A 22910-nucleotide genomic window follows, 5' to 3' on the forward strand; every position below is an offset into this window, starting at 1 on the left:
AGAGAATGGATCTGACCCATTCATACTGGTTCAAACTTTATAAAGGGCAGTAGCCCAGGGCTCCATTTTTTAGGGGGCATCCCTCATGGTCGCTCTGCTCTGCAGCCATTATTTGAGACTCTAATCAGCTGCTCTCAGTTAAAAAAAACTAGAGGTCAACGATATTTTAGCGTCAGCGTAAAACTGGACCGATTTTAGTAACTAATATTTATTTCCATCCTGTTGTGTCACTTTCTCTGGTCATGTGATCACAACAGAACTGTCTTTAAAATAAAAATATTTGTATGCCAAAAAGGAGAAATTGTCTCTTAAAAAAAAAATCACAGCCAGATTAGTAACTAGTTTAATTTACTTATAAAATTTTTAACTAAAACTTTACTTTTAGGACATTGTGCTTTTTACCTTTACTTGAATAACTTTATTATGATGCAATGCTAATTTTATTTCAGTAAGATTTCTGGATTTTCTACCCACTGATTAAAAACAAACTTAAGTTTTAACCAAAAATTCACCAGCACAGACACACACCTGCAGTTTTTGTTAAAACTTCATCAGTTTTTTATTGAAAAAAACTGATTTGGAAAATTTTTCTTTATATTGTAATTGTTATTTATATAAATTATTTTCATTTTAATATTTAAAATACCCAAATTTCCACATAATTTTATATTTTGGTCTGTCTGATGATGTCGTTTTAAATATTAAATAATTGTTGTTTTGATCAGTTTTACCAAATACTTTAAGCTACTTTTTACTTTTACTTGAGTAAAAATATGTTGAAGTCTTACTTCAGTACAATGTTTCATGTTTTCTTATATGGATCACGAGAAAAAATGACACATATTTGGAAAAGTTGTTTCATAAATTGCAGGTAAGCATCTATTTTACACTAAACTGATGAACTCTACAGCTAACACCAAACTCAAGCTAACCTACAGCCTAACTCTCTACAGGTTACCTGGATCCTGGGAACCAGAGGAGGCCTGTTTGAACTCTGTAAACACATACACATCACCATGGAAACGTCTGTTTACGGGTTTCTGGGCCTGGGTGCGAGATGTTGGCTGAACTTACGGAGACTTGTCCCGACAGAACGCTGGGGCTCATGGGAGAGGTGACGGAGATGGTCGGGCCGACCTTCTGTGAGTCGAAGGAACTGGAACCTGAGCACAGAAAAACAAAACCCAGTTCCACTAGAGCCCGCTTTGTCCAACACGCGATACTTTAGGAGCTTACAACACTGTTTTTCAAAACCTCAGAAGGTTGGAGAGAAGATGAGAAAGAAAAATACAATAATAATAACTTATTTTTTCAATCATTTTTTAATAAAATATAAATAAAATAAAAAATTTAATATTATTTATTGCTTATTGCTTATTCTCTGTGCTAGCAAGAAAAAGACCAAAGGAACTGTCCCAAATGGAAATTAAATGTTGCAACTCCAATCTCATGACTGTGTTGACATGCTAACAGCTCAGTTTCCATTAGCAATCAATGCTAATCCACCTCATTTGCTTTGGCTGTTCTGTTTTAAATCTATCTATACATTACGGTAACAGGAAGAAAAGGTTTGAACTTCCTGCTTCTTTCCCTTCTCTGCATTCAATAAGCCTCATTTTCCAACTACTCTGGCATTAGTTATTAGAGATCAGGTATTATCTGAGCTTTCAAGATGTTTATCAGCTGCTAACAATTGTAAAAACAAAACCTTGTAATGGTTAAAAAAGTTAACAGCAATATTCTATCCAAATAAATTTAAAATAAATAACAGAAGCCTCCAAAAAGAACCGAACTAATGTAGAAAATGAAAACAATATCAGAGTGTCTTCCATCAGAGGCTTCCTCAAAGTCGCTGCAACACAGACTGCTACATCAGATTTTTTCTGCCATCACCATCTACAGTAAGTCTTTGAAGAATTCAAATTAGTAAGGATTACAACTAAATTTAAGTTCTCTTTGGGATCAATATTTGAATTTTAACAATATGATTAATTCTAACTGAGCTAAAACAGGAACGCCTTAATGTCGTACTCTGAGGGAAAAAGTTTAACTGCTGTGGTTTTCTGTAAGCTTGTGTTGGATTATTCTTTGTGTATAAACTCACTGGAGTCCAGGTGAACACTGGAGGCGTCTGCTGCTCTTGAAACGTCTCTGCTGAGCAAGAACCAACAGATATCCGTTAGCATTAGCATCTAATAAAACATATTTTAAAGTTAGATATGATGCAGAATATGTAAACATTTTTAATTTGTTAGCTCGGACTGGACCAGATGTGTGACCCACCGGATCGGTCGGCAGACCACCAGCTCCACCTGCGGTTCTGGTTTGGACTCCATGATGATGTCATAGACCTCATTGAATGTGGCGCCCTGAAGAACCCGGCCGTTCCACTCCAGAACCTGATCACCTGGAGATCAAAAATGTAACATATGTCACAGTTTACACTGCAAAAAGCAAACGAGCCACACTGACTAGATGAACTTCGACATTTATTACTGGATTGGATGGAGCCTATTAGCCGCTATAGCTAGCAAAAGATAGCTGTCCAAGAAATGACTCAAGTAAGAGTAAAAAAATATTTGGTAAAATGTTTACTCAAGTACTGAGTAACTGATCAAATTATCAATTATCTAATGATTTAAAATTACATTAAATGGATCAAAATATAAAGTTAAGTGAAAATTTTGGTACTTTATTGATCAAAATGAAAAAAAATAACATAATAATTTTTTCAAATCAGTTTCTTTCAATAAAATCTTCTGAAACTTTAACAAAACTGCAGGTGCGTGTCTGTGTCTGGTGAATTTTTGGTTAAAACATGTTTGTTTTTCATTCAGTGGGTAGAAAAAACAGAAATTTTTACTCAAGAGTAGAAATACTTTATAATAAAATTTCTCAAGTAAAAGTAAAAAGTACAGCGTAGTAAAATACTCTTAAAAGTAGATTTTTTTAAAAGTTACTCAAGTAAATGCAACTAGTTACTACCAAAATTGGGTCGGTCTACTCTACACACAGATCTGTTGCCGAGGCAACCGACTGACATGATGTGTGTTATCACATGACGTCCAACCCAGTAATATATGCCAATGTAGATGACCCAAAAAATATGAGAAGTCAAGATTCTTTTACAAAGTGAGACTAAAATAAAACAATCAGGTTGATGGAAACAGAAAATCAGACGTTTTATAACAAATATAACAACTTTACTGTAAGTTGAAGAAAGCAACATTTAACGTATAATAAGAGACGTAATCTATGAGCACAAACTGTGTTTACCTGGTCTCAGATGTCCCACCGTGTCTGCCAGACTTCCTCTCTTCACTTTGGTGATGAACGCACACAGACGGCCAGACTCCGTCATCTTCCCACCAACAACCTGAAAAAACCCGGTGCCCATCAGCAAGCCACTGGACACCACTGGGATGATCATAAGAGAAACAGCAGCGCCACCTTGAGGCCCAGCAGGGCTCCTGTATCTGCAGGAACCGTCCCGTCCTTCATCCTCTTGTTCAGGACGATTCGACCAATCAGACGCTCCCCATCTTTGGATTGTTGCCATGTGACCGGCTGCTAACGAATGACAAAAAATACTGTTTAATTCATAAAAACGGCCAGGCAGAAAGGCAGACAGGGAACGGATGTTATGATGGAGGGCGTGTTTGTTGAGTTACCATAGACATCGGTGCAGGCTCGCCATGCCAGGTACCATGATCCCACCACTGGCTCTCCATGTCTCCTGAAAACAACAAAACAAATTTAATAAAAACAATTAAAACTCAGAAAGCTAAAAAAAAAACTTAATCTTTGGTCCAAATCAACTTTTCTATTTTGTTTTTTCTCTTTCCTTCCTTTAAAACACATCTGAAATGAAATCCTGCTTGGCTTCTGCATACGGTCACAAGATCCAGCATAACACCGTTCAGCTATTTAATATTTATAGATACATTTTGTTATGGCATCCCTTACTGTTCTCTCTTTTTAAAGGAAGTATCTCTGCTTGGTTTGGCCTTTGTTGATGTACATCCCTCTAAAATCTTCTTGAAAAGAAATTGTATTTAAAAAGACAATAAGGGAACTATTTCAATTGGAATATGTCCCGATCCGTGTGAATTTGGTGTGTTTCTGTTTTGATTCCTTGACTGGTTTTCTTCTTAGATCCAGCTTCAGTTTTCACAGCTGTTGACAGACATGCTTTGCTAATAAAGGAGTTGCACCGACTTCCTCCAGTAGACAGTTTGTCCTGCAGTCAAAAGCCAGTTTGATAACCTACATCCATTTCCTCCACAGAGGGGAAACAATGAGATCACATCCATTCACAACTACAGATATCTTTTTTCTGATTCCGTTTCCACAAAAAAGTCTTCTTTATTGACTCCCAATGATGCTGCATAACTCTGCAAAAACACACCATCTCACCAAGTATTTTTGTTCTGGTTCTGCTCTGCATTTCCAGAGCCAGAACCAAACATGGAGAAGCAGCATTGAGCTTGTATGCACCACAAATCTGGAACAAACCTCCAGAAAACTGAAAAACAGCTGAAACACTGAGTTCCTTTAAACCTAGACTAAAACCCAGCTGTTTAGTTGGTTTTGAACCATTATAAATTGAACATTGACCGACTTATTTCATGTGTATTGATGATTTTAACAATGGTTCTTGACTAAATGTAATGTCTGTTGTTGGTTTTCACAACTGTTGACTAAAATATGTTTCTTTTTTGTTATGTTTTCACAATGCAAAGCACCTTGAACTACTGTGTTGCTGAAATGTGCTATAAAAATAAACTTGGCTGATTTATTGATTGTCTAGTTTTTAGTGCAAATATCTTAGTTCACTTTAATAGAGACAAAACTAACTTACAACTGACTTTCCAGCAAGATGTAGGAGGTTGTTTTAAGTCAATAATTTGTACTTGCTCCATTGCAGATAAAACAAACTCCTGTATCTTTCTGAAAAGTTACTTCTAAGTTAGATTTTTTCTTATTTCAAGTGTTGTAAGATATTTACACTAGAAACTAGACCAAAACTGCTTGGTAATATTTTGTTTTTCTGCAGTGAAAACAGCTCTGGGATCAGTTTTATGCAGCATTATTGTCCGTCACCTGCAGTTTGAACCTATAAACTTTCTGTCATCAGTGAAAGACGATTAAATGCAGGTAAATGTAGAGCAATAACAGAGTGTTTGAGCCTATAAACGGACAGGAAGTCCACTTAGACCCGTCATCAGGTGCAGATCGCTGCCATAAAGCCTCTGCAGTACTCACAGGTCTGAGAGGACGACAGCATGATAAAAAAAGAAGCTTTAGATGAAGAAGAAGAGCAGGAGGTGAACCTGCAGCTCCTCGGTCCTCCTCTCTCTGGGTGAGGGATCGCAGTTTGCCCCGAGCTCTGCCTGCAGGCTGCAGGGCTGCTCATACCTGTCTGTAACAAGATTAGCTCAGGCCAAACACAGAGTCCGTCTCTCTGTCAGCGGCAGCATCGTGGCTTCAGCTGAACTTCACCGGTTGCTAACCTGCTGTTTGCTTCACTTTGGGTCAGAGAGTCTGCGAACTGGAAGAAACATTTCAGCAACTCCAAGCACTTTCTTGAAACTTTAACCTTAAGAACTTGGAAAAATCCAACAGATTTCCAGGAAAATGAGCAAAATATGCAGCTCAGCAGCAGATCCAGGCCGCCTTGTCCACAGTTTGGTTCCCTCCTGCACTGAACTGTTTCTATTCCTGCTTCCTTGCAGCAACTCTTGGTAATCCAAACTCTTCACATGTAATCCAATTGACGGAAAGCATCGACGCTGATTCTGTGACCCATCAGAACCGACAGGCTGAGATGTTTGTCTCCCACCATGGCCAGATTATCGACCAGCTTCTCCAGGATCCGTTCTGTTTTCCAGTCGAGTTTGTCGGAGGTTTTTATGTTGCGTCCTGCGGTCCAGGTGCCTTCAGTAATGCAGCGTCAGAGACTCTGAGCTGATCTCTCACCTCTGACCCCGATGGGAGGAGCCACTCTGAGCCAATCAGACTCCATCGTCTTTCATGACTTTGGCCCCTGAGACGTAGACACAGAAGATTAACCGAGCAACGATGGACAAAAACCAAAACTAAAATCAGCACAGCTTCATAGAGAAATGTTTTACATGATAACTTAAGTTTGAAAGCGCCAAGAGCCTTGTTTCAGTTCCAGAGTTTCTCAAGTTTCAACAACTCAAATTTAAGACTTTTTAATACTGTCATGAATTATATTTAAGACCTGCATCTCCACAGAAATCTACAAACATCAACCAGCGAGCTAGAGATAAACTTGAAAACATGACTAAGACACAAAAAGCTGCTAATGTACCGTTGCTAGCTAGCGGTAGCCTCAACCTTCTCAAGTCACAAAACGCAACACATGTGACTGAGTGCCACTCAAATGTTAGCCTGGCAGGAAAGTCCCACAAATAAAAAATACAAAAATAGAATATATGAGATAAAATAGTGCAAATAGACAAAATTTCAGACCTTTGAGTAACATATTAAAGGGCAATTCACTTTTTAAAAATTTATTTAAGACATTTTAAGGATGTGTGGACACTTTAAGTTCATGTCCATCTGAGCTGCAGTGAGTTCATGCTTGGATGTTGTGATGAATTCCTGAAGGCAAGAGGTTTTAAAGAGACAGAGCCCCAATTTCAAGGCGTGAAATCAGGAAGCAAAATTTATTTTAAGTGAAATTTGATATATGCAGCATTTGTATAACAATTGAAGGCAACAGTTACTTGGTTGTGCTATAAAATGGCCTGGAAAACAGATAAAAATGTCCAAAAAAATGTAGGATATTGATGGTTTTTTATGTTTTCAGAAGCATACAGAGAGAAGAAACACAGAATGAGTTCAAAAATGTTAATCTTTAACAAACCAATCCATTAGAGACAACTCTCTACAACATTTAGTGGGACTTGGAGGTACTCCCAAAGAATTTAACACAAAGGCAATGGCCAATCATTTGCATCAGAGGAAAAAACTGGGAAAAAAGTTGTCTAATGTGGAACAGTACCACCATAAAAAACCAGAAACCTGCAACCAAAATATGGAAATGATGAGAGGAAAGTAGAGAGTTTTCTCACGGGAACCCTCTGTTGTGAGGCTGAGGAAGTGCAGGTGAAGCTGGTTGGAGGTGAAGCCAGATTCAGCTGTAAGAAGATTATCACACTGAGCTAATTTAAGTCAGAGACACTGAGAACACACAGTGTCTCCTTTTCCACTCTCCCTGCTTCTTGTTTTCTCAGTTTAAAGCCTGAAAACTCAAGATATCACTGAAAGGCAAGTTCCAGGAAAAAGGCAAAAATACTTCACATTTCCACTAGAGGGCAGAAGACAATTTAAACTGATGCGATATTCTGTTACAGGAAGCATATTCATTTATCACCACGACGACAGTTACACTGCAAAAACACAAAATCTTACCAGGTATTTTTTATTAGTTTCTAGTGCATAATAGTGCACAATAAGACAAAATTAACTTGCAAGTCACTTTTCAGCAAGATAAAGGAGCTTAGAGTCAATAATTCCTTAATATTGATTAAAAAGTTCTAGTTCCACTGGAATATTATTTCACTTATAACAAGACATTTTCCTCATATTATGTAATCTGCCAATGAAAGTAGTACTTTCTCATCAGAATTAAAAACTTATTGACATAAAACATGCTACAAAATCTTACTGAAAAGTTACATGTAAGTTAGTTCTGTCTTCTTTCAAGTGTACTAAGATATTTGCAATAGAAACTATCAAAAAATACTGGGTAAGATTTTGATTTTTGCAGTTACCACCATCTTCTAAGTCCATTTTATTTATATCTGAGAACTTAATTTAGTATATAATATTACATACTAAATTAAAATTGCACTTGATGTTATATGGGGTGATTGAAGTGCTGAATAAATGGATACTACACAATAAAATATAGAAAAACCATATTATTTTATGAGCAACTACTGTATATATTGTGAGTTTTTACCCTTATTAAAAATATTATGTTTCTGACTTGTGGGTTATTGTTGTTCACGGCTAATCAAGCTAAAAATTCAATTCAATCTCAATTTGTAGCGCTACTCTAGAAAACAAATCTACTCTAACTTTACAGCAAGGTACTCTGATACTCTGCATGTGTGTTTCTACGTTCTGATACTCTGGATGTGTTTCTATGTTCTGATACTCTGCATGTGTGTTTCTACGTTCTGATACTCTGGATGTGTTTCTATGTTCTGATACTCTAGATGTGTGTTTCTACGTTCTGATACTCTGGATGTGTTTCTACGTTCTGATACTCTGGATGTGTTTCTATGTTCTGATACTCTAGATGTGTGTTTCTACGTTCTGATACTCTGGATGTGTGTTTCTACGTTCTGATACTCTGCATGTGTGTTTCTACGTTCTGATACTCTGGATGTGTGTTTCTACGTTCTGATACTCTGGATGTGTGTTTCTACGTTCTGATACTCTGGATGTGTGTTTCTATGTTCTGATACTCTGGATGTGTGTTTCTACGTTCTGATACTCTGGATGTGTGTTTCTACGTTCTGATACTCTGGATGTGTTTCTATGTTCTGATACTCTGGATGTGTTTCTATGTTCTGATACTCTGGATGTGTGTTTCTATGTTCTGATACTCTAGATGTGTGTTTCTACGTTCTGATACTCTGGATGTGTTTCTACGTTCTGATACTCTGGATGTGTTTCTACGTTCTGATACTCTAGATGTGTGTTTCTACGTTCTGATACTCTGGATGTGTGTTTCTACGTTCTGATACTCTGCATGTGTTTCTACGTTCTGATACTCTGGATGTGTGTTTCTACGTTCTGATACTCTGGATGTGTGTTTCTATGTTCTGATACTCTGGATGTGTGTTTCTATGTTCTGATACTCTGGATGTGTGTTTCTATGTTCTGATATTCTGGATGTGTGTTTCTATGTTCTGATACTCTGGATGTGTGTTTCTATGTTCTGATACTCTGGATGTGTGTTTCTATGTTCTGGTACTCTGGATGTGTGTTTCTACGTTTTGATACTCTGGATGTGTGTTTCTACGTTCTGATACTCTGGATGAGTGTTTCTATGTTCTGATACTCTGGATGTGTGTTTCTATGTTCTGATACTCTGGATGTGTGTTTCTATGTTCTGGTACTCTGGATGTGTGTTTCTACGTTTTGATACTCTGGATGTGTGTTTCTACGTTCTGATACTCTGGATGAGTGTTTCTACGTTCTGATACTCTGGATGAGTGTTTCTACGTAGCTTTCTTCTCCTGTAGTTCTTACTGTCAGGCTCATCACAGCTGGTGTATTCAGGTGTGGTCAGCAGCTCCTCCTCTGAACTGCTGAAGCTGCCAATCACGTGCATCTTCCCCATCATCCTCCCTCTCTGCGCCATGCTCTCATTGGTGGGCTTCCTCTTGAGGGCGGAGCTCGGGTCCAGGAGTTGCTGTGGCAACGGGCTGCGTCGAGGAGACGTGGGGCTGAGGTGATTGGGAGTCCTGTCAACTGAGAATGACCTCTGACCTCCAGACCCAATCAGTCCCTGAGGCCGATTCTGGCGGACGGCTGAGGAGCGAAATAATGAGATAATAAAGCAAGACATTAATATGAATCTGTTATTTACTGATTTATGTGTCTTTTTGTGCCGTTACCTGGCAACCCTGGCCAATCCCAGTCCATCACCTAGCAACCAGTTCTAGTTCCACTGGCAGATAATTTCACCTTTCCCATGTCAAAAGTGAAATAATCTGCCAATTAAACTAGTATTTTTTCATCAATATTAACAAATTATTGACTTAAAATAAACTCCTATATCTTGCCGAAAAGTAAGTTAGTTTTGTCTTATTTCAAATTTACAAAGATTTTTTTTCTTATTATTTTTCTTGTTTTAATTAATCTAGGGCCATTTTGGGTGGAAGTGGGAAAGAGAAATAAGCAGCATGCTAAGCCAAGAGTAAATCCTGACCCGTGTGTCTGAGGTTGAGATGTTCCGGTTCTGCTGCAGCCAGCGACACGTCGCTGTGCCGGCGCTGGTGGCGGACCCGGCCGACCTGCGCCAGCATCCTCATGGTCTCCTCGCTCGGCTGCGGCTTAACCGGGTAGCGGGCCAGGTTGGGGTCGCTTCGGTAGCGAGCCTGAAACTCCTCCTCCTGGCGCCGCCGCAGCTCACGGTCCACCAGAACCGGGTCAAATGGGTGGTCCTGATCCAGGAAGGAGAACAGGTGAGCTTCCTAACACAAGTCTAGCAGAAAACGCCGCAGTTAGCTTCAGGTTCCGAAGTTTGGATTTATAGTTTAATCCAGAATTTAATCTGGATTAAACTGAAACTTAAAACCAGAAAACATTTTAAATATTTGAATAAATTCAATAAAAAATTTTTTACCTTTAAATCTGAATCATCACATAGAATCCATCAATCCATCCATCCATCCATCCATCCATCCATCCATCCATCAATCCATTGTTATGTCCATCCATCCATCCCTCCATCGTTTTGTCCATCCATCCGTCCATCCATCCATCCATCCATCCATCCATCCATCCATCCATCCATCCATCCATCCATCCGTCCATCCATCCATCCATCGTTTTGTCCATCCATCCATCCATTGTTTTGTCCATCCATCCATCAATCCATCGTTTTGTCCATCCATCCATCCATCCATCCGTCCGTCCGTCCGTCCGTCCGTCCATCCATCCCTCCATCCGTCCGTCCATCCATCCCTCCATCTGTCCGTCCGTCCGTCCGTCCGTCCATCCATCCATCCATCCATCCATCCATCCATCCATCATGTTTGTTATACAAAGCATTCACTTCATGCTTTCTCTAAGCGGCTTTTTAAATTATTATAGAAATATTACATATTTTATAGTTATTGAATGAGATGAAACAATGATGAAGAAGAAATAAAAACAATATTCTTTCCTTTTTTTGCACACATAACGTTGAACATTACAACATTCTGGAAATTAAATCACCACTGCGACATAAGAGTCGTTTCGTCGTTGTTGTCCCACCTGTGAGTGCCAGCGGCCGCGCCGGTCTTTGATTGGTCGCCTCTGGACACGTAACTCCTCCTCGCCGTTGCCATGGTAGCTGTGCGTGGAGCGGGGGCGGCGGTCCAAGCCGTGGTCGGAAGGCGAGCGAGGCATCCTGCCGCCACCATCGTAGTACGACGCGGAGGGGCTCCGCCGCCTGTCGGACACAGGGAGCGAACCAATCAGGAGGGAGGAGACACTGCTTCACGTAAACAAAGGAGACGATGAAATTGTTTCTGTATTTGAAGTGTTTCCAACATGGCGGTGTTCATGTCTGGTGAGGGGAGAGAGACGAGTCTACAGGCGAAGATCTTAATTTACAGAGATCCAAACCGCATCTATGGATGGATGGATGGATGGATGGATGGATGGATGGATGGATGGATGGAAGGATGGAAGAACAAAATGATTGATAGATGGATATTCATGGATGGATGGACAGACAAAATGACGGACGGATGGACTGATGGACAGATGGATGGATGGAAAGAATGACAGAAGGAAGAAAAGAAAATGCAAAGAATGACAGAAGGAAGCAGACAAAGGAAGTAGGGAACGAAAAAGGAGGGAAGAATGAAATGTAAGAAACAAGAACAGAAAGACAGAATACATCTTTCTTTTCTTTTTTCTTCATCCAGACCCAATAATACCAAATTCCAGATTTTTTCTTTTCATTGAACGTCGTCCAGCAGCCTAACCTGAGATCCCGCCTTCCTTCCTTTATCAAGTAAACTGAGGGACATGAATTAATTATAAATAATGTGAACTTTGAAAACTTTTTGTTTTCTCAGAGTAAAACTGCTCACTCCAACCACCCAGAATCTCACTGAATCTTCTCTGAACAAAGATCACAAACTCTGCGTTAACCTGTAACTGGATGTGCGAGACGCAGACTTACATACGGCCACCGTTTCCTGCGGCCACCGCTTCCTGTCAGTGCGCGCCGACGCAGCCGTCACGCAGCTGCAGGACGACGAATGAAACTCTGAGCAGACGAGGATCCAGACATCATCGTGTTTGAGTCGTGTGTTTTTTGCTCAGAGATATGAACAAAGAGCCTGTTTCTGTTTTTCTGTGCCGGTTCAACACACGACACATTGACACACATTAACACACTCAGCAGGTTTGTACCTGACAGCTGGAGTACAACTGAAGCTCCGCCCCTTTCAGCGCCCTCTATCTCACTCTGACTCCGCCCACCTGGGGTATTACATCACCGCTACTAGCTCCCGTTAGCCTGTGTGTGTTAGCCTGCTGTATTTAGTAGCAGCAATAATCCCCAGTGAGCTGAGGGGATTATTATTCTGTTAATCTGATTAGCGTGTGTGTTTGAGTTTGTGTGTATGGGGGCTGTGCGTGTTTGATGGGGAGGGCAGGCACAGTGTGTGTGTGTGTGTGTGTGTGTGTGTGTGTGTGTGTTGGAGATGGGGTCTGGAGGTAAATTATGTGTGTGATCTAATTATGACCAGTCAGACGTCAAAAGGACAAGTCTGAATTTTACTGACTCAGCAGTAAAAACCTCCAGACAAAACTGAGGGTTAAATGTTTAAGAAACACCGAAAAAAAGAGAAAAATATCCTTTTTGCCTGTTTCTGACCTGTTGCTGCAGATTTAACATCAGATTTTTGGTTTGTTTTAACTTAAAAATAGTAAAACATGTATTTCTTTTTGGTGTGTCACACATAAAAACCCCTTTAAGCCTTAAGCAGCTTCTAAAAAACACTTCAAATTTCTGATCCCCCAAAGATGTTGTGCTCCATTTGTTATTTTTTTTCACAAAAAAATCGGTGTTGGTATTAAACCACTCAGTGCTTTCCTAAATCTTACTGAATCAAGAGATTAAACAACAATTATATTTATGTATAGTTAATTTTTTACCTTTTCCAATTTAAAAAAAATTGCAAAAGAAAAAGTTTAAAAAATGTTAAATCAAACTAATTAAAAATCCACCTTTTTTGATGAATAACTAAACTTAATTTCTTAAATTAAAAACAATGTATTATATTGTTAAATGCATTGCGTTTGTAATTAAATTAAGTTTTATTTTAGTTCCAAGCTTGCCAGGTGAATTAACTGAGGTTAAGATGTGGCGGTCAAAATGACTGCTTCTAGTCGTTGTAGTAGTTTCATTATGGTGGCTGTTAAAATGTTAGATTTCCTGGTTCTCCATCACCTTCACGTTGCTATAAAACTGATGTAGAAAAGCAATTGATGCACTTTCAGCACCACAGATGTTTAAACAATGAGAGAACCACAGGAAGAGAAGCGCTTCTTTGAATGACACATTTTATCACTGATAAACAGAGATATCTCTACTCTCTGTGGAAAAAGAGAAAAAGTATATCATACTGATGATATAATTATTAGAATTATTTCAATTGTTAAAAGAAAGTAATTAAAAAATGAATGTGGCGGCACTGATAGTGAGTTTTTGGTTGTTTTTAAAGTTAAAATGTAGCGCGTCTGCAGTTTCCCAAATTAGTTCCAGTATTAAAATAAAAGAAAACACAAAAATGTAGCCAAGTTATTTTATGTTTGAAATGGTTGTTTTTCACAAAAAAGACCCAATCTTTAGTTTTTCTTCGTGCCAAACCATACGTTTACGTTTCTGAATCCAATCAGAGATCAAATATTGGGTCTCAGTTGGATGGTGGGTTGTTTTCTCTATCCTGCATCTAGAAGAGTTATAATAATATTCCTTTATTTAATCAGGTAAACCCCGTTGAGATCTAGATCTCATTTTCAAGAGGGACCTGAAACAAACTTCACTCCCCGTCGGGGAATCGAACCCCGGTCTCCCGCGTGACAGGCGGGGATACTCACCACTATACTAACGAGGAGATATTGTTGTTTGTTGTCTAATATTTTAAATGACACTTACTGCTCTGTGGCTCCATTGCTCAGGGGCCCCACGGCCCCCGACGCCCCCTGCATCGGCCCGTGTGGAGGCGACGCGTTGGGGTAAAATTCTCCCGACCGGGTCAGGATCTCCTGCTGCTTCCTGCACACGTTGCAAACCCACATCACCTAAAACACAACAACACACACGTTTATATGTGCTCACATTTCAAACATTAGTGTGTTTTATTTGGATTTTATGTGATAGACCAATACCAAAATGGCTTTCAAAGTGGTCTGGACTTTGACTGGACCATTCTATCCTTTGGATCTAATCCATTTCATTGCAGCTCTTGAGTTTTAACAGGTTTTCTTTCAGGATTGTTCTCCCAGCGTTCCTATGCACAAGAAACAAATGCAACCCCACAGCATTACCCTGCCATCTCTATGTTTCACCCTGGTCACGCTAAATGCAGTGTCCATGGGACTTTCTGGCTGCTTTTTAATTAGTTTAGGTTGATAAGTTCGTAGTTGTGCCATTTTTTTCCATGTTCAGATGATAGTTGAAGCTTTGCGAGATGTTCTGAGTTTGTATATCGTTTTGTAACCTAAACAGCTTCATCTCTGATCCTGTCTGCTGGGTTTCTTGGTCTTCATGATGCTGTTTCTTCACTAACAAACCAGTAGATATTTCACAGAGAAGCCAAGATCTTAGCATGTCAGAGTAAATGGGGCTGAAACACATCAAACCATGAATAAATTTCCTTCCAAGTTGCAAAAACAAAACACTTTGTGTTAGTTTATCGAATAAAATCCAAATAAAACACAGTGAAAACATGTGAAAGTTCAAGGAGCATAAATGCTTTTGCAAAAAACACATTTTGTTGTTTTATTTGCAGAGTTTTGAGATTAAATGACACTGGATTAACTGTTAATAATGTTTTTACACCTAATCACACTTTTTGCATGACTTATTCAATGTCTTACTCTTTAATATTTAGAAATATATTCTTTATTTTTTTGGAGTTAAGGTACCTTGAAATCAAATTATCATATAGAGGAAAAAAATCAACACTTATACTAACTTAAACAAAGCCATGAAGATTGTGGTTATCTTCAGAGTTAAGCTGAAGAACGTGGATGTTAAGATTTGCAAAAAGAAAAACTAAAGGTCCAAAGGAGGAAATACGGCCTCACACTCCAACCTTATTGGCTCTTAAAGGGACACGCCCGCCGCAGCGCGCGCAGAAGCGGCTTTGACAGTAGCAGCAGGCTCGGCCGCAGCCGTCCGCAAACTTGGTTTTGTGGCAGACGCCGCAGGTGGGAGACTCCGCCCTCGCCATCTGCACCGCAGGAGGCTCCTCCCCCAGCTTCTTCACCTGGTCCTTATACATCTCAAACTGCTGATGTAACTTCCTGTAAAGAACAGGAGCAGTCAGACACTGACTTCAAGACAAATTCTGCGTCAAACTCTGCCTACTTTACAACTGTTTCCAATCTCTCCACTAGCTTGTGATATTTCCTGGATAGAGACTTTTTTCTGCAGTGATCTGATCCTCATGAATGATCCAGATCAAATCTGATTTGGTAAAATATCCAATAATCGATCAATATCTGAGCTGAGCCAGAAACAGACCTCCGATCAGTTCACCTTCTCGGTTTTACTCACGTCTGAGACTCGTTGTCAGTCGGACTTTTAACCTGCAGAACTTCGGACACATTGGCTGCAACATTATTGACCAACTGACTGAACCCTGAGAGCGGATTCCACCTGTCCAGGTAACACAGACAGTCAGCGGACAGGAAGCAGGTTCGCCGTGGGATTGAGGCGTCAGGTTGGGAAACAGGAAGGAGGTTCTGGCCAGGACAGGGGTTTTCAAACAGCACAGCGGACTCTGAGGTACTTACGAAGCTGGGGGAGGTTTTACTTCCTCCTCATCCCTGAAGACACAAAGGCCATGATGAGGATGAAGACGAAACAGAATAAAAACAATAAAGAGAAGTTTAAAAAAAGTGAAGCACAAACTGAACCGAAACATGGAGACATGGACAGAACAGAAAGCTGAAGATGAACTATGATGGGCTAATAGGTAAACTAGTTACGTGTTGCTAACTGTAACTCTGTATTCTCTGTTTCTCTGTCCTGTAGTACTGTAATTGGTCCAGATGTGACTGTTAGATCTGACTTTTTTTTTAATTTAAAATCAGATTTGAGTCACTTTTATATGAGGAACTAATTCACAAACGTATCCGATTGTTTTCAAAGCGCCTGCAGTCTGAACAGTCATGTCACATTTTGTCCAACTTTTACGTCACTGACGTCATAATTCTGCACCAGAAGAAGCCAGATCCGGTAAATCAGGACGTAAACAATGAATGAAAATTACAATTATGAAATTATGAAAGCAGTTTGTGTCGCTGAAGCTCATCACATCACAATCTCACCACTTTTAGCTCTGACTACATCCAAAGAAACTTCTGCACAGAAAATGCAGTCAATGCTATCGCTCATTCATTTCATTTCGTTTCATGTTATCTACCTTTGTGCTGTCATGATTTCTCTGACATTACTGTCGGCTCCCATTGCTGAATAAACTTTAAAAATGATTCAGTAATGGCAGCATCCATTATTACTTCCATAAACATATCTGACGTAAATGTTCTTCTGTGCACATCGCTTTGGAAGTTGATTTTTGTTGGACCATTCGGTAGTATGAACGACTATGCAAAAAAACAAGAAATAAATCTGAATTGAGCATTGAGGATATGCTGTGTGAGCCTTAATATGGTGTCTTTCTAGTCCAAGAGACAAATAAAGTGATTCCTGAGGCCATGATGAGGTTCAGCAGTCAGTGAAAAGCTCACGTTGGTCGTTAATGATCAGGTTCTACTGGTCAACAGGTAACTTGTAAATAATTAATAATGATAGTAAGGGCAGATAAAATTCTAATTTGATCAATAATAAAGTTCTACTGGTCAGACAACAACTTTATGAGATAAATAAGGAAGTTCTAGAGGTTCTGATGGTTAATGAAGAGCTTCTGGAGATCTGTGATTTAGTTGTCTTCACTAGAACTTTTTCATCAATATTAAGGAATTATTTGCTTAAACCAGCAAATAACACACAACAGTGTTATGAGTCCAGCAATATTTCTTAACTAATTAAAGAGCGATTCAGTCAATTAGACTCAAACTGATCAGATAAGAAATTAATATTTTAAATTGGTCACTGATGAATCACTGTAGGTAAGAAGGAATTAAGCTTTTATTTAATCATTGGGAAACCATTTTCACATCATTGTGGACTTTTTTGTTTTGCTGTAATGTCGTTATAATTATTTGTTTTGTGAGCTCTGGTCTGTTATTTGTTTATTTCTTAAAATGAAACACATCTGATCTCATTGTTCCATCGGACGTCAGCAACTCTTACGCAGAAAATCAAAAACAAAACAAAGTAAATTAATTGAACACATAAAAACTTAAATCAAAGTACAAACAGACAAGACTGATGATGTGATCACCGGGACCTGGGGGGAAATCATCCATTCATCATCCTACACTGCAAAAACTCAATGATGGATGGATGGATCTAACCAAGTATTTTCTAGACCAACTATTGAAATAAGACTAAACTAACTTACAACTTCCTTTTCAGCAAGATGTAGGAGCCTGTTTTAAGTAAATAATTCATTAATATTCAGTTCTGGTTCCACTGGCAGATTATCTCACTAATAACAACACATTTATCTCACGTTATAAATAAAATAATCTGCCAGTGGAACTAGTACTTTTTAAACCAATATTAAGGAATTATTTACTTGGAACAAGCTCCTGTGTCTTGCTGAAAAGTTCTGCCTTATTTCAACTGAACCAAATATTTGCTCTAGAAAATACTTGGTAAGATTTTGTGTTTTTACAGTGTAACTCCTAAATACTCTCCATTCTGTGAGAAAATAACCACAATATTGTCTTTATGTATCAGATTCTAATAAAACTCAAGTCTTCCTTCCTTCATAGAAACATGAGACTCTGAGTTTAGAGACATCTGGTGGCAAAACGTGGATATAGCAACATGAACAATGAACATCTCAAGTTATTTTTACAAATGTGTGCAATAATTAGTAATATGACAGACTGATGTTATTGTTTGCTCATCTCCGTTTTGTTTTCACCTCATAAACTACTCAAACTAAACTCTTTACTGTTGGAGGAACAGCTACTTATTTATCCCCCTTCTTTCCTGAACCTTATTCTGCAGAGAAAACACAAAATGACTGGACGTTTTTCACAAAGTCTTTGCATTTTTCAAAGATCTCAAAAGTTCAAGACACTTTGACTCGTGTTAAACCACAGCCACCGATCCACCAACACTCCCACTAATGAGATAACTGGATTTAGTCTGGAGTCCAATTAAAACCAACAGAAACAGAAGGGCTGTGGGTGACAAGCGTGCAGCCTGAAAACCCCCCAGTTTTAGGTTCACAACGATACGTGAACACACAGATCCTGGAGCAGTGCATTCTGGGTAAAAACCACATGTCAGGATCTCCATTCTGATCTGGTCTGAAGTAGTTTCTTCTGAATCAAATTTTCTTTTATAACTATGCACAGGTGACAGTTTTTACTATTATTACCGTAATTATTTTCCCTAGTGCATTACGAGCATGGCAGCCCACCAGGCTTTACTTGTGCCCCCACCAGGCTAAGGATTGCTTATTTATTTAAGTCTTTGCATTTTTTAAGACTTTATAGGTGGTGTTCAGGTATTAATTTTCCAATCTTTCAATAACACATAATTATGATGTTGGAGACCTTTTATCACAGTGTTGTTGCCGGCGCCATCTTCTTTGCTGCTGTGTGTTGGGGAAGCAGCATCAGAACCAGCGACTCTAATAGACTGGACAAAATCATCAGGAAAGCTGGCTCTGTACTGGGACTAAGGCTGGAGTCCCTGGAAACTGTAGTGGAGAGGAGGACACTGAAGAAGGTTCTGTCTATTATGGACAATAAACAGCACCCTCTCCACCACATAGTGGACAGACAGCGGAGCACCTTCTCACATAGGCTGCTCCAGCTCCGCTGTCGTAGAGACAGATACAGGAAATCCTTCCTGCCACATGCCATCTCACTGTACAATAAAAGCTAAATCATTGTTCTGCACTAATCAGTCCAATTTTGCACAACTGCACTGTGGCACACTTGCTGTACATATATTTACATATACATATCTGCATTTTTTGAATCTTTGCAAGGACTGCTCTAAGTTGCTTTTTATATTGACAGCATGTTATATTTTTACAATTCATAGCATTTTATATTTTATATTTTATTTTATCTACAGCTACTACTCAGTGGTAGTTGTTATTGTGTCTTGTCTCTATGCTGTAACTGCGAAGTAATTTCCCTGCTGGGATTAATAAAGTACTTCTATTCTATTCTATTCTATTCTATTCTATTCTATTCTATTTAACTGGGGCGGTAGCCCAGGGCTCCAGGTTTTGGGGACCAAAAGTTGTATTAATTCAATTCACAAATACTTCATTGATCCCAAAGGGAAATTAAATAACACACTTGGTTATGGCACTGATGTCCTCTCCATGTGGCTGGCAAAGAGCGATCCGATCTGTAGCGTCAGAACATCTCTGTAGTTTCAGTGCTAAACAATGAGCAGATATAACTGAGTTGTTCAGACTTGTTGGACTTTTTAGATGACCATCACTTTGGTCCCCAACCTCTAGGTATTACAGCAGATTTTAGGCATATTCACTACAATTGTTTGTTTATATTTTATGCTTTACTCCATTACATCACCACTTAGAGACCTGGCGTAGCAACTGTTACATTTTCTCCCCCTTTTTTTGTTGATGCTGTAATTAATATGTTTTTAGAGATACTGCTGAGCTTAGGGAAATTTTTGAAAATTGATAAAGTTTCTTGCAGATTTTTGTTTTTTTCACAGACATAGGCCTAGTCCACATGTAGTAACATCTGGGAAAACTAATACGTTTCAGGCTGTTATCCACTAAAAACTCAGTTTAATGTCACTAAAAACAATTATTTATAAAAGCTCAGATCAAAGTAGAGATTTAAAAAACCTTGTTCACACAAACTTCTCAGCGCCATGTTTAGTCCTTACAGAAAGTCGTGCTGTTTTTTTAAGGATTCTGATTGGGTGACAGGCTTTAGCTTAGCGCTACACTGCCCCCTATGGGTTTGGCATGTCTAAAATAATGCTCAGTTGTGAATTCACGAGGATGAAAACTCTTCTGAAACCAATACCATATGTACAATGTTAGTTTTCTAAATAATGTGGCAGAAATATTTGTTTTTATAAGTAGGCCTTAATGTACAAAACCTGGAAGTACATGTGTTCCTTATCTATCTATCTATCTATCTATCTATCTATCTATCTATCTATCTATCTATCTATCTATCTATCTATCTATCTATCTATCAAAACGTTTTTTGCAGGTCAGGCTTCCTCTGGGTTTCATCTAATTACCAATTTGATTCCAATAAGCTTTCTTTTATTTCTCATTATTAGCCTTTATTTGCGGTGATTTATTCATTGCTCAGCTTGACCGTTTATTTATTGAGAAAGTGAGTAAATATCGGAGGTATAACCTTCATCTTTACTGCACATGGCAGCCTTTTATTTTTGAACATCGTGTCTTCTGCAGCAGATGGTACCAGGGAAATATTGATAACTGCCGATTAATTTAAAATACCAACAAAAAACCACTCACTTCAGCATGCTCTGCTCCTTCTCCTCCTCTTTCTTCTGTCGCTCCATCACGGAGAGGATGATCCTCCGCTCCTCCTCGGTCAGATGGCTCAGGTCCGGCAGCTCCGGTCCGGCCCCGGTGGGCGGTGCAGGTCCGGCCGCTCCAGACATCCCGACCGAGAGCCGCTGCAAGACAAGGAGGACGGAGTCAGTCCAGTCGGTGTCGGAGTGTTTCAGCGCGGCCGAGAGCCGTCAATACCGTCAATAAATCATGATAACGATGATGATGTTTATGATGCAGCCTGCAAAGCCGCAGAGCGCACATTTTATTTCTTCCAGGTGCGTTTCCGTGCGGCGCTGTGCCATCATCATCATCATCATCATCCGCCATCAGACCACCTGTTTATCCATCCATCGATCCATCCACCCATCCATCCATCCACCCATCCATCCATCCATCCATCCATCCATCCATCCATCCATCCATCCATCCATCCATCCATCCATCCCTTACCGACGGACGCAGCGGAGTCCTCTCGCCTGCTTAGTCCGAGCTCATGTTGCCTCCTCCGGTGCTCAGTGGCGGCGGCTCCGGTCGGCTCTGCGTCCCGCGGTCGGCGCTCATCCTTCAGTCTTCCGAGGCGGTCCGCTCGGCCTGCAGTGGTCGAGTTTTCTCGCTGCTCGTTCTCCGTTTCTTCTCGGTAATAATGGACGCAGCGGCGCCAGAGGAGAAGGAGGAGGAGGAGGAGACGGAGGAGAAAATAAATAAATCCTCCATAGGAAGCGGGGCGGAGCCACGACAAGACGGCGCTTACGTGCAACAAAGATCAGCTGGTCGTTGGGCGGGTGGGCGGTGGTGGAGGCCGCTCTCCTCTCCACAGGCTAAACATAGACCTGCAGCCAAAGATAGAAATACAACCGAGCTCTCACAGCAGTCAATCAATCAATTAGCTATAAATGACTCCAGCACACTCGGCCTGGGAGCTTTTCACACTATTTCTGGATCCACAAAGAGGTGATAAGAATAGCAACGATTATATTTATATCAGGTAACCTAATAAATAAATAAATAAAACACTCTAATTTTAACGTTAAAAATAAGAGGGGGAAAAACACCGGACAAAATATTTAGTTCCTGATAATATAATATAATATAATATAATATAATATAATATAATATAATATAATATAATATAATATAATATAATATGTCTGTAATACACAAACAATTTGGGAACCATTCTAAAGAAAACTGCACCCCTGTGTGAACAATAATAATATTAATAATAACAGTAATAACTATAATAATGATAATAGTAACAATCAATAACGCTATTGTCAAACTGCCAACATTGAACTGAAGAGATATCCCCCCCCCAAAATAGTGCATAATATAATATAATGTAATATGATAAATATAATCTAATGTAATAAAATATTAGATATTTTTAATCTAGTTTATAAAAATCAACATTTAACACCCCTAAAAATTTAAGCAATTAATTAAAAAAAACTATTTCACAATATTTCCCCACTAAAAATATAGGTAATTGCGCCCTCTGCTGGATAAAACCAATAATAACACCACTAAAAACAATCATACTGGTAATATTGATAATAAACAGCAGCAATATGCATATTGAGCTAGTGCATGGATTCCTTTACGAACATAACTTAATTCCTTATTATCCCATCTTTTTTGTTAAAGCATCTATTAATTCATATTGATTCTAATAAGGTGAGAAAAAAACCTTTGAAGGCTCCAGCAAATTAGGTCTTTTGAACTTTAAATGTAATTAAGTTATACTAAGGCTCACTGAAACTCCCCAAATTTTACCTTTGTTAACATTAAAGTTGTTATTTAATATTGCGATAACAAGTATGATCTGATATTTCAATTCAATTCAAATTTATTTAATCAAGGACAACATGTTAAAAACAGAGCTGAGTATAGAGCTTAATGTTGTTTTCATTTCTAAAAAGCTAAGATTTATCATCAAATGTTCTGATATGTTGTAATAAACGGTGAAATGGTTAATCGTGATTAATTGATTATTGTAATCGTCAACAAATTTACTAATTGATTAATCAGTAACTGTAGTACACAGATTTTTTTTTTTTTAAAAGTCATTTACTTGAAGAATAAAATTTTTAGAGCAGTAATTAAGCCAAAACTGTACAGAAATGTGTAGATTTGCATTTAAGATAAAAACAAAACTTCTTTGTCTGTAAATATGTTTTACCCAGAACTCCTCCAGTGACTTAGTTTTAACTTCACCCAGTTTAAATTCTGTAA

At 38.9% G+C, this 22910-nt stretch overlaps 1 protein-coding gene and 1 non-coding gene across 13 annotated transcripts in view; both read right to left on the bottom strand.

Moving 5' to 3' along the window:
* The window catches only part of LOC102232991 (regulating synaptic membrane exocytosis protein 2-like), a 47454-nt gene extending 26023 nt beyond the window's left edge, over positions 1-21431 (bottom strand). For 3 of the 12 annotated variants that reach the window (XM_023344587.1, XM_023344586.1, XM_023344582.1), the window contains exons 1-16: positions 21129-21431; positions 20637-20800; positions 15799-15831; positions 15560-15661; positions 15096-15306; positions 13934-14079; positions 11032-11209; positions 9980-10214; positions 9298-9579; positions 3672-3736; positions 3451-3570; positions 3277-3376; positions 2284-2407; positions 2105-2154; positions 1075-1163; positions 959-994 (exon numbers count right to left, since the gene is read on the bottom strand). In XM_023344587.1, coding sequence (XP_023200355.1) covers positions 959-994; positions 1075-1163; positions 2105-2154; positions 2284-2407; positions 3277-3376; positions 3451-3570; positions 3672-3736; positions 9298-9579; positions 9980-10214; positions 11032-11209; positions 13934-14079; positions 15096-15306; positions 15560-15661; positions 15799-15831; positions 20637-20785 — 1920 coding nt within the window. In that variant the 5' untranslated portion in view covers positions 20786-20800; positions 21129-21431. The remainder of the gene's footprint in view (positions 1-958; positions 995-1074; positions 1164-2104; positions 2155-2283; positions 2408-3276; positions 3377-3450; positions 3571-3671; positions 3737-9297; positions 9580-9979; positions 10215-11031; positions 11210-13933; positions 14080-15095; positions 15307-15559; positions 15662-15798; positions 15832-20636; positions 20801-21128) is intronic. The other 9 variants (XM_023344585.1, XM_023344591.1, XM_023344593.1 and 6 more) reach the window with 7 other exon arrangements.
* trnad-guc lies at positions 13821-13892 on the bottom strand. The gene has a single exon. It is a non-coding gene; the product is annotated as a tRNA-Asp (tRNA).
* Positions 21432-22910: the final 1479 nt, after the last annotated feature.

This window comes from Xiphophorus maculatus, chromosome 13 (genome assembly GCF_002775205.1).
Source record: "Xiphophorus maculatus strain JP 163 A chromosome 13, X_maculatus-5.0-male, whole genome shotgun sequence".
Taxonomy (NCBI): domain Eukaryota; kingdom Metazoa; phylum Chordata; class Actinopteri; order Cyprinodontiformes; family Poeciliidae; genus Xiphophorus; species Xiphophorus maculatus.